General features: G+C 42.6%; 1 protein-coding gene across 10 annotated transcripts in view; it reads right to left on the reverse strand.

Moving 5' to 3' along the window:
• VIT (vitrin) overlaps positions 1–16,281 on the reverse strand; it is a 55,412-nt gene that overhangs the window by 33,010 nt on the left and 6,121 nt on the right. For 9 of the 10 annotated variants that reach the window (XM_052806286.1, XM_052806284.1, XM_052806283.1 and 6 more), the window contains exons 2-5: positions 6,504–6,573; positions 4,952–5,017; positions 3,781–3,952; positions 1,681–1,814 (exon numbers count right to left, since the gene is read on the reverse strand). In XM_052806286.1, coding sequence (XP_052662246.1) covers positions 1,681–1,814; positions 3,781–3,952; positions 4,952–5,017; positions 6,504–6,534 — 403 coding nt within the window. In that variant the 5' untranslated portion in view covers positions 6,535–6,573. The remainder of the gene's footprint in view (positions 1–1,680; positions 1,815–3,780; positions 3,953–4,951; positions 5,018–6,503; positions 6,574–16,281) is intronic. The other variant, XM_052806282.1, reaches the window with a different exon arrangement.

Consider the following 16,281-nt stretch of genomic DNA (forward strand, 5'->3'; position numbering starts at 1 on the left):
GATGAATAGCACAGCCTTCTTGGGGGTTTTAGTCTTCTGAACTTCTCTCTAAAATTCTAAAATTCCCACATTTTCAGTAGGTATAGTGAGAGTTTTCTTCCTTTTTATGTATGTAATATGATATGATATATGTTATAGGATATATTATGTTAGATTTATTCTTGAGCTAGTTTATAAACTGAGTAGTTCCACTGACATCAGTGAGAGCACTCAGCACGCATAAAATTAAGTGCATGAGGGACAAATCTTATCATGCCTACACATACCCAGATTTCTCATCATCTCCTCTTACATGTAACTTGTAACTTTCTCTTGTATGTTCTTTTATAGTGTCTCATTAATTAAGAATAAAGATTTGTTACTATACATCAAAAATTCCTACAGTTTTATGGGATAACAACTGGGCAGCTGCTGAGGTAAAAAAACCATCTTATTTTCCATTTATGTACCGGAATTACAATGTGCTGTTTGCTGGGGAAAAAACAGCAACAAGTACAAGTAGCAATTCAGCAGTTCCAGGAAATTCCTACTCATCCAAAATAAATCCTTCTCATAGTATAGTGTACCCACGGCAGAATGCTGCAAAAAGTGCATCCACATGTATTAATGCAAACTCCAGATGACAGTTCATTTTGGTCAGTTTCTGAGACCTCCTTTGTTGCGCACAAACTTTCACATGAAAAGAACATTTCTTTATTTTCAGTGGCTGTTCAGATCCTTCGGCTGTTGTTTTTTTCCAGGAATGATGTAGTTAACCAATATCAATTGGCCATACCTATCTTAAACCTCCAAAAGTGCAGACCAGCAAGAACTGACCCACCGTATGGATGCAGCAAGAAGTTAGATTTAGAAATTTTATGTAAAGCAATGTAAATTAGACCCTCCTTTCACATAGGTAGAATGAGTGCAAGTGGGCTTAAATAATCTAAAGCTGGTGTAAAGGGGATCTAATTTACAAAAAAAAAAATCTGTGAATTTTGTCAGTGAATGCAAGTGAGCTGCTGTATATACTATGTGAAGAAAAAAGGAATGAGCAGTAAATTAAGATGGATTTCCCTGCACTGGGTAGATATCAAAACAGTTTGGTTAACAGAGGTGGGGAGAATTCATAACATACTTGGGATGCACCAATAGAATTGCTTAATATAGGGTTTGCATAAATACAGTATGTCTATATGTGGCTTGAGATGGGTTGACAGAAGTCAGAAGTTACTTCAGAAGATGCGAACTCAGGTGCGGGCTGAGGATGCTTCAAACTGCCAAAAGGCCCTTTAGTTCCCTTAGCAGCACTACTTACCAGGGTGGAGGGCAAGTGCAATAGGAAGACCTCCCCATCAGCACCGAGGCTCAGATTTCCTACATCAATAGAAGGAGTTCATGTGCCCTCAGAGAGTCAATCCAGACTGCCTGTCACCTCTGGCAGTGGGCTCAGACCCACACTGGGCTAAACGGAGCACACCGCTGGTGGAGTGTATGTCTCTGCGGGCAATACAGGAAGCCCAGAATAAAAACTGTCTCAAGTGCATTATTCATGCTAAAGCTAGGTGGGATGGGCCTGTGGTGACTAAACAGGTCTTTAAAATGAGAAGGTTGCTTCCCCCTCCGCCTGTTGCTGCCTGGCTGGTCGGGCAGTGGGGAGCAGCCGGGGAGGGCAGGCAGCTCCAGCGCTCACCACGGTACCTGACACGAGGAAGGACTCCCTCCAGCGTGGCAGTGACAGGGACCGGACCCCGTTGGAGAAGCTCCCGCGGTAACCGGAGTGGCCGGCGACTTTCTGGACGAGGATCTTCCCACCTGTGTTGTCAATTATACCACTGCAAGGGGAAACATGGTGTCTGAAGGTGGAAATTCCCGCCCAAAACTTAGAAACTGTTCAACAATGCAAGAGGTATGAAGCATTCACTTTTACTTTTAAACCAGGGGCTACATTGGAGCTGTGATGCTACTACTATGTCTGCTGCTATGAAATACTTGTGCTTCTTCCACATTGAGAAAGAGCAGTTTGTTACAAAGTGCTGCCAGGATCTGTTTGCTCTTCCCACTGATCTACTGGTCCTGTGTTTAAGACTGACCTAGTTGCACACAAGAACAAGCTACTGCCTTTGTTAAAATTCCTGCAAGCTTGACTGAGTAACTGAAGATGCAGGGAGAGGTACTCAGAGGAGTTTTCGGGCCACCCATGTGCCAGAAATACAAATTTGAGGCAAACCTCCCACTCGCTTGACTTTTTCTTTTGTAAAGAAATTGTTTTCTTTGAGTTCCAGTATGTGTTATCTGCAAAAAACTAAGCTTGGTTCTGACCTCAGCCTTGAGTAAACTGAACACAATATTGCTGGAAGCTGTAGAAAACCTGGCAGGCTCCATGTGCAGTGCACATTAAATGGTGTTTGACATATGATGTAACATGTGTCTCAAGACAAACAGAAAACCTTCAGTGTATGCAACCTGCTGTGACATCATTAGGAAAGCAGGCAAACCAGGAAGCGACTGCGACTCTGGAGGGTGGTAGGGCAGTAATGACAGTAATGACACTGCAGGAAGATAAGTAGTGGGCAGCGAACAATGGTGAAGATGTTAGAGCTGTAGCTTTCTCTGATGACTGCAAGAAGCTGCTGGTAAAATAACTGTAAGGAAAGGAAATTCACTGTCTGTGGAAATGCAACATATAAGCTAACAAAGCCAAACCCAGCTGGCAAACAAGGAAAACTGAAACCCTCACTGCAACAATACAGGCAGCCAGCATTTGAACTACAGGGGAAATTGCAGTCGCTATCAGTATTTTGTAACTTCCCTTTGAGACAAGCTCTGTGTGCAGGGACAAACAATTTCCACTGTGCACTAGTATCTGAAGGAAGAATTTGTCGTTTGAAGGCCAGTCACCTGGCACTCATCTCCCCAGCAAGGGGCTGAGCAGAAAGAGCTGCAGCCAGGAGGTGGCAGCCCTACACACACAGGCACGCTGGCCTGTGCACTGCGCAGTGCAGAGGTACGGTATAATGTCCCAAAGCCTTAACTATTCAACTTTACTCAAGATCCCAGCTATTTCACAGAACTGGAAGCACTGCAACAGCTCGAATAATTCCAAATGAAGCCACACTATCAATCAGGTTTTGTAAGTTCTTACTGCATTTTCAGCTGAATGCATCCTGCCTCTGCATCCTGCCTACAATTACGGGGTTGGTTGTGAAGTTATTCTCCATTAAAATTTTATGCACATTTTCGCATGGCTAATAAAACTCGGCAAAATTTGTGCTATAAAATTTGTCATATACATTTTCTTGTCTAGTGTCCTTTTCTGTGGCAGGAAAGCACATTACGCAGCCTTTGATGTCAAGGACAGTTTAATTCAAATCTAGAGAACCAAAACCAATCCCAGAAGTGTGAGAGTTATATGTATTCATCACTGGTGATATGCCTATTTTTTTCTGAAGCTTTATTAGTAGCAGCAGCTCCATCCCTATCTTCCACTTGAATAATAATAGTACAACAGTAATTTGCTATGCATGCATGAGAGATCTGCAAATCTCAGGACACTTCTCCAAAGGTTGGGGAACATGTTCAAACATGACTGACTTCAGTCAGAATACAAGATTGACAGCACTTTATAAGATTGGATCCATTGCATCACACATGGTCTTTCTTGCAGGTTTTCTACTAGAACAGCAGCCTGCAATCAAACTTACAAGGCAGTGGGAACTTTAAAGAGTTTGAAAAGCCGAGAGTTCCCTACACTGAAATGATGGTTTTGTCTGAGTGCCTTGCTCATATAAACTCACTCACCTGTGAATTGCAGCACTGCACACACTGGAAAAGGAAGCATAGATGTCTGTGCCATAAACACGGTATTTTACATCTTGACATCCAGGAGGGCATTTTGCAATGAATTCTGGATTGATTATCTTCCCCGCCTTGACATCACAATCGATCTGGGGTACATCTGTGAGTGCAAAATCTTGGTAAAGTCAGATTGAATGTTTTCATAGCTGAGTGACCTTGTCATGAAATAATGAGTGAGTGACAGGGATGCCCTCCTCTTATGCCTTCATATCAATGATTTTGGGATACAAGACATGTCTATGTGTTCTGCATCTACAATATAACACATTATAACCTCTATACCTAGGGATGTGGCTGTAACTAAGGATGGAATAAAGAAGCCTGAGGATATTTCTGCCCTTCAATGTTTGCTTCTCTGAAGGAAATATCCCTTATGACACTTTGCAGGAGAGAGAAAGAAATGTAGTCACCCAGGCTGTGGTTAACGTGGGAAGGAGGGGGTAGGGGAAGAGGTGGCTGCAACTCAGGACCAGGAAGGGCTGTGCACACATGAGGCAGGATGCTTCCCAAGACTCCTGCAGTGCTCATGTAGCTCTGTGCATTCTATAACACCAGGCTGCAGCCACAGCCCGTTATCTTGTCCTTAATTTTTAAAACTATTTGCTGTGTGCAATTTACTTTGAACAAGGGGTTTAAGTGTGACTTCACAATGTCACAGCAGGCTTGTTTGTCAACTAAATCAGCAAAATAATCTGTGGACAGAAATGCTCTTACAGCAGTATAACTGAAATTTATACATCCTAGTGCATAGGACATGCACCACTTGTCTCGTGCTAATCAGCTACATATGCTTGGTGTTACAGCAAGTCCATTGCACACATTTATGTCTCTCTCTTTGAAAACCTTAGTGCTTGCTTAGATCCTTGTGTGGTACCTAATGACCTATGAAGATACATTTTAGTAGTGAAGTACACAATTTCCCCTTTACACACGTTCAGTAGCACACGTTACTTAGTAATTTGATTGCAATAAAAGAATGTTAGTTAGCATATGCTCCCATTGGCTCTGCAGAAAATTGTGAAGAGTTACCAGAATATAACCTCACTTTGCACTTTTTTTATGCATCAGACATGCCTGCTGTAAAGCAGCCAAGAATACTACTGGGACCACTTACATAGCTTAGCCTTTTTCATCTTCTTTGTGGCTTCCTTAGCTGCATATGTACATATGAGAGACACGCCTAAAACAAAGAAAACATAGTATCAGGAAAAAGGGGGACTGTCAACATCAGTCACCACAAGCTCCTGTGCACGAGATTTCGCAAATTTGAATCAACAGGTTGAAAAAATGAAATGGGAATATTCTCAGTTCTAGTGTGGCATGTCCCAGTATCCTGTCCCAGCAAGGGCACTGATTTCTTCAGTAAGTAGAATTATGATTTGAAAAGTGTAATAGTAAAAGAGACATACACTGTTATGTTAAAACATACATCACAATATATGAATGTAGCTTACCTTGTTAAGTTTACTTGCTAAGTGCATGACATACAAAAACTCTTCATTCTCTGTGCTTATTTTATAAGCACTGTATTATGGGTAATTAATAATTTCATTACAAATATCTTGACTTTCCTATTCACCTTTCCCTTTCTGAACTTTGAGAGGGAATTGAAAGTATCTATGATGTGTTGGCTGATCCTCTCATCGTTTGTTAAGTTAATCTTACTAGAATATGCAACAGCAGTCTTAGTTCTTTTTTTTATGTTCTTCTCCCTGTAGAGTGGCTGCAGTGAATTTGCAGACTTAATCACTCCTAGAACTTTTTCAAAAGAAAAATCAGTCTCACAGTGTCTGAAGTGACAGTGTATAGATGCAGTATGGGGCCCTTTGTCACTGGTGCAGTTGTGTAACTAAACCAAAACTGTAGTTAATAAAAAAAGGAGCGAACCAGTGGAAAATAAAGTGCAAAGTCCCAACTACATGACATGCAATGTTAGGGCATAATTTAATCTGGAGAAAGTAATTTGGTCTCTTAGTAAAGATAGAAGAACTACATAGATAACTATGAATTTGAGCTATTTGAATTTGAATGGCTATCCTGCCAGACTTGAGGATCCCAGCTAGAGGGAATATTGCCTGGGAATATCACAATTAAAGTCATACAGCACCATTAGGCTATGTGGTGGCTGGATCTCCATCAAAGGGAGACATGTAAGTAAAGTACACTAAGAAATCATGCTTGATCAACTGGAGTGTTCATGTAAGATGAATTGCAGATTCTGGAGTCTCTATGTGTTTCCAAAAAGCAAGATCCTGTCTGACTGGCAGGGGAAAGAAAATAAGACACATTTATAGCCTTTGTCCTTTGGCACCTTCTTGTTCATGGAGAGAGCAAGAACACAGAGAAAAATTGGGAAGGGATGCTCCGATGTAAGAAACAGCTGCTTTTTCTTTGGAGGGAATCTTTACATTACAGACATTTTTCGGGCCCCGTTGTGCCCTCTGATATGGACTGCATGCAGCTGGTCATGTACTTAGAGATCTCTGCAGGTTTGGGTAGCCTGTTTCTGAAAAGCTGTGCCAAGGTTTACTCCACCTGCCATTGAGAGCTTCATCAGCCATGGAGTCCAAAGGGAAGAGAAGAAACCAGCAGCCACTGGTCAGCTAGGACAGGAGAGTACAAACCCACAAACTACTAACTAACTGCAGCACATCAGCTGTACTTACCAAAGAAGGTTGCAATGACTGTGGCCTTCATGGCGAGTAAAGCAAAATCTGGATGTGTCACTAAGGAGCACTGAAAAGGAAAAGAAGAGTACATCAGGTTGCATTTGGAGGTATCGCAGATGACACTGGAAGGGTGGGGGAAGAGGGACTGTGCACTCTTCTTCAACCTTTTACAGTCCTCACATGCTGCGTCCTCTTCTCATGCTTTGTAGAGCAGCTGATGTCCACAGAGGAGATGGTGTTTGGGCTGTGGTATTCCCATGGACTAATTTTTTACTTCTGTCCAAGATTTGCCTTTTGCCTCAGGAAACCAAGATTTCGTTCCACATACTTATTACTGAAGCCAGTGGCAGGAGAGGGCACGATGGGTACAGGCATGCTCTGACAGCTATTCAAGTTCATTCACTACTCTTCTAAGACACAATCACAGAATTGTATTGTCTGCACATCAAACCACACCATGTAATCTCATAAAGATACGGGGAACATAAGTCCGTTCACTCCTGAAGGATGTTGCGTAAGGTATCTTGCAGTTGTGCCATCAGTTGTGAGCCAAATTACTGGTTTCTTTCCTTTTCTGAGGATGTGTGTGTGTGCATGCGCAAGCACCTGAGATTAAGAGCACTCTGTCAGAGCAGCTGGACGATGTTTTTTCTAGGTCTGCGTATGTAGTTCCTTACCCCTGCCATCCCTGAAGCTCTTGGCCAGGCTGCAAGAACACAAATTTATCAGAGATAACCCATCTCAGCTCCTCCTGAGCATCACCTTCCGTGCTGCTTTTGCAGTTACTTGGTGATTGTTGAGGGAATCCTGGGTTGGGCGCTCATAATTAATCTCAGTCATTAAAATACTACAAGATGCTTGACAAATATCAGAGTAAAAAGTCTGAGAGGGAGAAAATATTTGTGTGTTGTACAGGAAAAACTCAAGGATCAAAATAAACTTGGTCTTCAAAGAAACTGATTACATGCTTACAAATGGAAAGATTCGTACTAAAATAAAAATTAGCTTGCTATCAAGGAAGAAAATACATGGAATGTTAAAGCTGCAAATGATCAGGAAAAGCAAGATATCTGCCTCCTGGAAAAATGGCAGTGGCAGATTTCACATAGCAATTCGTGTACTCAGAAACAGGGCTTTGGCGGCCACAGAAAGAAATTTAGACTGACAAGGCAGATACAGGAGACAGAGAAAAAAATCGGCAATCTGTCTTCATATACAATGTTTCCACATTTTTTTATTTTAATTGCTCTTCCTTTTCAAGCAAACCACATGCTTCTTGAGTGACGATGCCTAAAATAGTATGCTAGACTAAACTGAGTTCAGCCAGTTCTAGGCCTATATAATTTATAACCCTTTTTACATGGGCCAGCTGCACCTCCGATTTTTGCTTCTGTGCTACGGTCAGAGAACTTCAAATGCCAGAACATACTAACAGTATCAATTTCTAATAGTACTATGTCTTTCCTAAAACAGTCCTCCTGCTAGGCTGCTAAAGCTGAAAGCAACAGAGGTTGCTCAGAAGACACCAAACTGAATCCTGGGGGTGTGGAAAGTGGCTCAACATGGTGACTGTGTCTTTCTGCAAAATGATAGACAGTGCAGTTGGGGTGACCACAGACTGTACAAGCCATAGCAGCAAGAGCAGTTATGTGGTAATATTCTGCTGTCACTGTTAGTTTCTGTGAAAAAAACCTTGCCCATCTCCTGGAAGAAAAATAAATTTTAAGCATTTACTGCAGTGCATTTCCACCATGAAGCTGCTAAAGGAAATAGTAACAAACTGTAGAAGAGAGTTCAGAGGAACTTAGCTCAGATGCTTTCCAGTTTTATGTCTCAACCCATCACCATGTCAGAGGTATCAAAAAATTGCCCCCCTGCAATGAGTTCTCACTTCAGGTCAATCCCAGAAAAAGAAAGAGGCAGAATAAGAGTTGCAAGTCATTTGCAGAACCACTGTGCACCATTAAAGACTATGGTGGCACTGACTTAGGTTTCAGAAAAGGCATCTTAATAAGAGCATTCCCAAAATCTGCAGTGAATATATTCAGCAGTGGCATATTTAAAGTCAAAGAGAGCTGTGAGAATTTGTCCTGACAGTATTTGGCTCTGTGCTGAGGTATTTTCATCTCTAGTTTAATTAGAGTAGAAAAGGTCTGAGATGGTAAAGGATCCATGTAAAAGCTAGCTTCATGGGTGGGCTGCTGTGCACTTGGTGGAGAGAGTCCAATACTACTTAACTTTTCCTGTCTTACAAAATGTATAATCACCTGTACCACCAGTGCTGTGCAAGACTTCTCAATGCTTTCTGAAGGCCCTGCTGTCCCCAAGGCCAGCTGCCCGAGAAGCCATCCCAGTCCTCTTGGGCGGCACTACCCCAGGCTTGGCTGCAATTGCAATTTCCACCTACTCTGCTGGCGGCATTGCTTTTCAAGGCAACAGAAAGTGGGCTTTTTTTCTTAAAATATTATGAATTTCCTGCAGAAAGAGGCCAAGAAATCTAAAAGGTGTTCATCTATAGAGCGTCTCAGGGGCAAATGAGTTCAGCAGACCCCTTAGCCTGCAGTAACAGATATTTTATCAATAAGAAAGTTAACAGAAACATTTAGACAAGGCTGTTAGATTTACTTAACAGATTTCTTGTCATAGCTACACATAAAAGCATCTTGTGGTGGACTCTGTACTTTTGCTGGTGCAGTTTATAGTAGTATCCTGATGGAAATAAATTGTAATAGTAAAGAAACTTATTTTTGCCACTATATTTATTTCTACATTAGGCACTGGCATGCCAGGAAAAATGCATAGACATCCTGTGACACAGTTCTGGGGGCAACACTCTCAAGGGGGGTCCTGGCCTTCAGACCTTGGGCTGTCACATGGGGGAAAGTGCAGGAGGATTTACACTGCCAACCATTAAGTGTCCAGCTTAGAGCCTCCAAGCTTTCCATTGTGGGAAGTCTGTGTGCATTCATTGTATTAAGGGCCTAGGGAGTCACCTGATTTAAGTCCTATGAGATCTCCTATACTGTGCACTAGCACGGCATCCACTGCTTCAAACTGGTAAAAGGAGCAACAGCCCGGAATAAAACAGTGTGGGTTTTTTTGTTCCTCTGGGAAGGAAAGGGAAAGCAGGGCTCCAATCAATGCATACGACAGGCTTTTTAGTCCTTGTAGATCCACTGGGATGTTTGGGGATGTTTTATGTGTAGATCAAGAATGATACTTTGCTATTAAACACAAAGCTATTGCTCCTTTGTTCCTTTACCAAATGAATAGATCCCATTGAAACAAACCCAAAAGTTTCTACTTTGGGTTAGTCTGGAGTATGAGTTTTGCTGAGATTTCTCCTTATCAGATTTCTATTAATGCATCATTTGCAGTCCCAGTCCGTCCTGGTGACTAGTGACCATTCAGTATTAAATCTCCTAAACTGTGTGCTGGATCTTTGTTTACCAGAGTACCTTTTCCCATCTGTATCCTTCAGACTGCCATAACAGAAGTTAAACTTATGTCAGGAAAGTAGTTAAGTATATGCACTACATTAACATACGCTTAAATCCCAGCTAAGTCAAGTATAAATGTAGTAAGAAGCACCTCCTTTAGTGTTTCCAAGTGCAGAGCCTATTTTACTTTTTAAAATCAAATTTCTATTTGAAAGAATGTTGATTACTTTTTCCCTACCACAAATACTTGAAAAAGCTTGAATGTTAGGGAAGAGCCAGAGTTAGCAAACTATTCTTTCTGCATATAAAGTAAGATTTTTGTACTGACCTTTTATTAGCAGCTTGACTTTTATAAAGGTCTGAGAGAGCTGCTACATGCTACAAACAAACAGATGGTTTAAATCTGTATAAATTGTCACTGTATGGCAAACTATAACATTTTCTGATGGAAGTGTAGGTTTTAAGAAGTCCTTGATTTTTGGTGTCAGGCACTGCTGTCCATTCCACGTTGCAAACTAAAATTCTTTGCTGGTGCCATGTGCTTTGTCTCTGCAGGAGTAAGCTGTTTATTTCCTGTAATCTCCTGTGCTGCAGAAATTAATTTGTGTACTCTCTTTGTATCACAACAGTGTGTGTTATTGTTCCCCTTCTCAAGGGGTTGTAATATCGCAGCAGCACTGGCACCATAAAAAAACAAATGGACTTTGTTTGAAAGCTATCTGAGCAAGTAGCGTGGAGTTAACAACATGATCTCTAAGCACTGTGGGTTGAGTCAAATATGTGCCCTTTATGGGAAAATCAAGTGGGCTTGGTGTGGGTGTGAGTAAACTGGTTTGGATAAACAAGAGCTTCATCATCTTCTAGAATAAAACATTTTAGATTTCTTTTTTGTTTTCTTTTATCTCTTTTAAAAGAATTGTTTAACTCTTTCTTTGTTTCATGCTCATACACTGTCCCTGTGGTATTGTACCTTGCTCGGCAGTGCAATAGCTGTTCATTTTGGTGCGCAGTAAGTAATATGGCTAACACTTGTCACATGTGATTTAGTTTCACCCCCTTTCTTGTCAGAGTGAAGGAATGATGTACCCTCAGTGCACTGTGTCGCTCTGAAAGTCTGTACATTAAAAAAAAACAATCCAAGCAGCTGTTTATTTTAAAAAGGCAGGTAATGAGTTCTGCTGAGCCAGAAAAGCTGAGTTGATAACTATATTTCATTTTGGAGGCTTAGATTGCCCTGTAGGTATCCCAGGCCAGATCACAAAAGGTAAGATCCAACATGCTATTTTGCAAGGGTGAGCTTGTTTGCGTGGGATGCTGGACTTTACTCTTTAAGTGGTCTGAAATAGAATATATGCATCCAGGAACTAAAAAATATCACAGAACTCATCACCTTCTGCTATAAAAAAGGTGAGTGAATGCTCACCTGTTTTCTTTCATATATGATGGAAATTGCAAGGGGCTTGCTAATGAAGCAAAAGAAAGCTAATGTCTGTACTAGCACCATCTGCAAAGGTAGGACATGATACACTTTATCATAGCAAAGAGAAGAAAAGAAATTAATTGCCCACACTGTTTGAGGGAAGTGTCAATAAGAAATTCAAGGTTTCCTGTACCATATGCATTCTTCAACCTTCTTCAGCTTTTAGAGGAGCCTCTGCTGTGGTTGCAATCCATTTTGGCTAGACAGCTAGAGGCAGGTGGAACCAGGCCTGAGAACCCAAAAATGCTTCCTGGAGGCAGTGCTGAGCTTCAGAGCACCATGATGCACTCTGCTTAATTATCCAGCGCCTCAGAAAGAGCTGACAAGGAAACTCGGGCTTTTATGGCTGCAGGCCTTTCCTTTGTAGTGCAGGAGTTGTAAGAAGTATCAGACGTTTCATATTAGGCAATTGTGTGTTTAATAAAATGAACAACCAAGCCACTGCTAAACGAGTTTCTGAGCTTGGGGACAGCTTGTGCTTTTGCCTTAAAGAGTCTTTGCATTAACATACACAGCTAGCATTAGGATTACAGTCAGGGCTATTAATTTTGAGTAATTTCCTTTGCCTCCTAAGCAGTAGCTACAGACCATTTGCCAGCTGTTTTCTGTGGCCACATGAATCCCACACCTGGTCAGTGGTGGTCTTCCACCCTCCCAGCAGTGACCCCTTCGACAGCAGGGGAATGGCTGTTGCCATTTTTCCTTGCCTTTTAGGCCTTTTGCTTCAGAGATGGGTGCTGAGGGCTTGGACACTGCTCCGTTTCTTGAACACATGCTGGTTTACACCATATTGCAATACAGGGGTAGCTGTTGGCCCTGTTTCTCAAAGTTCAGCTGGCTGGCTTGGCTTGCTGGTGTCACTGTGCGGTAACTACAGGCAGGTTGGGCTGTTTAGCCTGCTGGGTGGTCTGTGAACTGCCTGAAACGGGTGTAGGCCTATTGCCCCTAACAAACAAAACATGGAAAATTTCCCCGTGTGGCCTGAAAGACCCTGGCTACCCGTGCACAGCAGTGTTAGCTCAGAGGTGGTCAAAGGTTATAGCCTCTGCTTGGAGAAGCCCCAAGAGTTCAAAATTATTCTGGAGAGAGCAGAGGCCTCACCTCTTGCAGGCCCTCTACAAAGTGATTGAAGAGATTTTTTTTGAGAGCGAGGGTGCCATCCCCAAGGGTACTGAAGATGCCTGGGCACATTCTCCCCTCTCTACTGAAACTAGACCACTGTGTGTTTGGGATGCTAAGAGATGTGCAGATGCCCTCGGAGCCTTGCTGCAGCCCTGTGGTTTGGACATTCAGATGGGGAAGAGGACGTAGGGTCCTAGGACCTTCCCTCTCCCTGGACTCACTCTGCTTTTTATGCAGTAGTGGGCTACTCTGAAATGTATGCTTCTTCCAGGAGTAAAGCCAGAGACTGGCTCTGCTATGCTCCCAGGCAAACAGCAAGTCAGGCCCCTTCTCATTTGCTCTCTTTCTGACCCCACGTTTGGCATTCCTGGTTGCACAGGGGTCCTGCTTCATCACGGAGAATGGGGGATATCCCAATCTTTTGTGCCCTGGAGTCTTATGATGGGGGAACCTCTTTGGTGATGAAGGAAACACGGGTTCAAACTCTCTGAGGCCACGGACAGCCCTGATACAGTTATCCCTGATTAAGGGCTCTCACCACTTGCTTCTTATTACAAAAGCTTTGATTGTTGTGGCTGCCACATTATGTTTTAAATGGTGCCTACTCTGTTCCATGACGTCCCTGACTCAGGAGAGGGCTAGGGGGACTGCTGGTAGCCAGTACCTCTCATGTGGTACCTGTCAAGTCACTCTCAAGTCATTGAAGTGAGCTATGGGTGGATTCAGAGGTCTAAATTCTACCCAAGTTGCACCTTGGGCACAGGAGTCCTTTTTTTCAGAGCTGCTTTAAGAAATGTTTATATGCAGATTTGCAAGAAGAATTTAGTCCAAAATAGTTCCATTCAGGTAGGTATAATGAAAAGATGCTATACCCAGCAATTTAGAGCCAAATAAGAACACCCAAGCAGCCCTGCACTATTCATTTTGTGTTCATGCAATGCCCTGAAATTAAACCAATATAAGGTTGAAGTAACAGTGACGAATGATTTTTGTACTTTCCACAGAGCTCTTTCAGAAGAAGGTAATTTATTTAAAACTACAGTATGATTTAACTTGCTGGACCTTTCTCAGAGCCTAAATAAAACTGCAATGATTATACTTTTTCATCTGTCTCAGCAAGATAACCATCAATTATCCTGGGCTGACATGCCCCTTCCAGTGAAGGAAGAGGTACATTTAGAATATATCACCCACTCACAGAGAAAATATAATTTGGACTATCCAGATGATGATTTCTATGAGGGTCTACACTGTACTTTCCCAGTTTCTGTTAATGTATTATGCATTAACTTTTTTCTTTTTGATGTGCAGATTTATGGCTCACTGGGAATTGCTGTTAGCTCAAAACTGTGAATCCCTGTCCAGACAACTCCCTCCCTCCATCCTCCTCCCCACCACGGCTCTTGTCTGCTCATGTGTCTGCCCCCCTTGCTCCCAGGCTCTAGCCCATGCTCCCTCTGTGCACTGGAGCTTGCTCACTGTTGCAGAGAACTTATTTCCTTTTTATAATTTAACTACTTCTGCTTAACACCAGTCAGATCCCAGCCAGGTACCATCAATCCCTGGCACTGCCATTTCCCCAAGAAACTAAGGGCAAAGGGAAGTACCTGCAATTCAGCAGTGCCTGAGGGCTGTGCTAGCTTTGTGGCATGAGATTTGTGGCCACATTTCTTTCACTTTTTAGAAAATGCACATTTTCTATTTCCAACACATGGTTTTAACAAGTCAAAGTGACTTTTTAAAGTATAATACTTGGTTTCTCAGGTTGGATGCACAATGAAAAGAGCACTGACTAACCATGCTATTTGCACTGCCTGCAAACTAAGAATTATTGTAGTGTGTCAGAATTCCCCCGAAGGTACATATTTGGTCTAAAAGTGAAGAATTTGTGTTAAAGGTACTGAAGAAACTGCACATAACCCTGGGGATGGTTTTTGGAATTTCTGTAGCATGTTCAAACAAAACTTGACACCTTTTTTTTTTAGTAGGAACTTAGAAGCAGAAATTTAGCGAAACTTTAGGGTGTTTAGGCTTTGCTTATTAAAGCTACATGTATCCCTTTACTACAAAAGTGAGTTATATGTCTAGGTCAAAAGCAAAACTGATCCTTGAGCATGCTAGTAAATTTATACCTTATCTCACAGAAAACCTTTATCAATTCAGTATCATCTCCTGCAGTCAGTATGACTACTGATGCCTCATGCCAATATCATGGACTGGTTGGATAAGGATTCAGAAAATATATGTAATTTAAAAAAAGTATCTGGAACTACCCTGGCATGTGGCACTGGTTTGAAATAAGGCAGTAAGTGGTGAAATTCATCAATGTCTAGTAATGACAACTTGATCAAGGAAGCATCTTATACAAAATATCTTCAGCAAATCAGGAAGCACCGGGGAAGCTGTAGAAAGCATTTTGAAAAGCTAGGCTCAAATCTGCTTCTGTGGTGGAAACCAGTGAAACAAAGTTAAGAAAGTAGTTTCAATTTGCATTATAGTTCTCTGTAAAAATGATAGTCTCATGCTCCTTGCACTGCTTAACATTTTCCCTTTATATATTTTGTACTTTTCAAAAACTATTATTTCTTCCTGACTAACTGCATTTTCCTGCTTGGGAACCTTTCCCTCCAGCTCTCTGATACGTTTAGTTTAGAAAAGACCAACCTGTGCTACAAAGGTGGTTGCTACAAAAGGCAAATCAGAAAACAACCCCAAAACACCTTATGGCCCTCAGCCATCTTCTAGTGCTGCTTTGCTGGGACCTCCAAATCCTTTGCCTCCTTGCAGGGTCGGCTGCCGAGGGGCAGGATGCCCTACCCCACATCCCAGGACATTGTGCATGGCCACTCTACCCACGCCCTGCAGGTGGAGCCCAGGCTCCCCCCTTCCTTGAGCATGGGATATAGAGGTGCCACCTGGATGCTCAGAGGATATGCATGAGCCATTGTGGTAGCCAGGTGCAAAAGGCACATCTGGGTCTCCTACTGGAGGTGGCATTCCTGTCCTGCTGGTCTGAGCCATGAGGGGCTCCTAAGGCTCCTCACTAGACCTGCGCTTTTTCATACTCCTCACAGAGAACATTGAAGGCTAGTCTTTAGTCTAGTCTAGTCTTTAGGCAGAGTCTACCAATATTTCTGTGGATAAGCTGGATGCTTCTCTGCTGTTGTCTGCAGAGAGATCTTTGGATTTGGAAGTCTGTCGCGTCTCCTCCTCCTGGGTCAGAGGCACGTCCTGCTCCTCAAGGTCTCATGGTGAAAGGCTGCAGTGAGGATGGAACCTTATGCCTCATTACTGCGGCAGGCTGACCTCCCCAGCTAATGGTCATTGCTGCTTTGACTTTGCTACAGGCTGTTTCAGTTGTACCCTTCCCGCCTGGTGCTGGTCTGCAGCCCACCTGTAACCCAACTGACACATTCAAGCTGAGGTCTCTCACCAGATGTGGCTGTTGTGGGGAGCCATTTGAAAACTGTGGACCTGTGAATACTGTTCCCATTTTTTAATGGCTACAGAAGACATCTCAGGACTCCATGCTGCTTTTGGGATGAAAGTGAGCTATGGGTTTGCATGGGTGCCAACATTATAAATGAGGCTATTATGGGTAGTGCTGGGTCTCTGAAGACATGCTGTTGGTGGAAGTACTGGTGAGAGACCTGACATAATGTGGGCCAAGCTGTGCAGCCTTATGGCATGTGTGTTGGCAGCTCTTGACAACTGGCAGGAGTGGGCTCTCTAG

The sequence above is a fragment of the Harpia harpyja genome, chromosome 13 (assembly GCF_026419915.1).
Source record: "Harpia harpyja isolate bHarHar1 chromosome 13, bHarHar1 primary haplotype, whole genome shotgun sequence".
In the NCBI taxonomy this organism is placed as follows: domain Eukaryota; kingdom Metazoa; phylum Chordata; class Aves; order Accipitriformes; family Accipitridae; genus Harpia; species Harpia harpyja.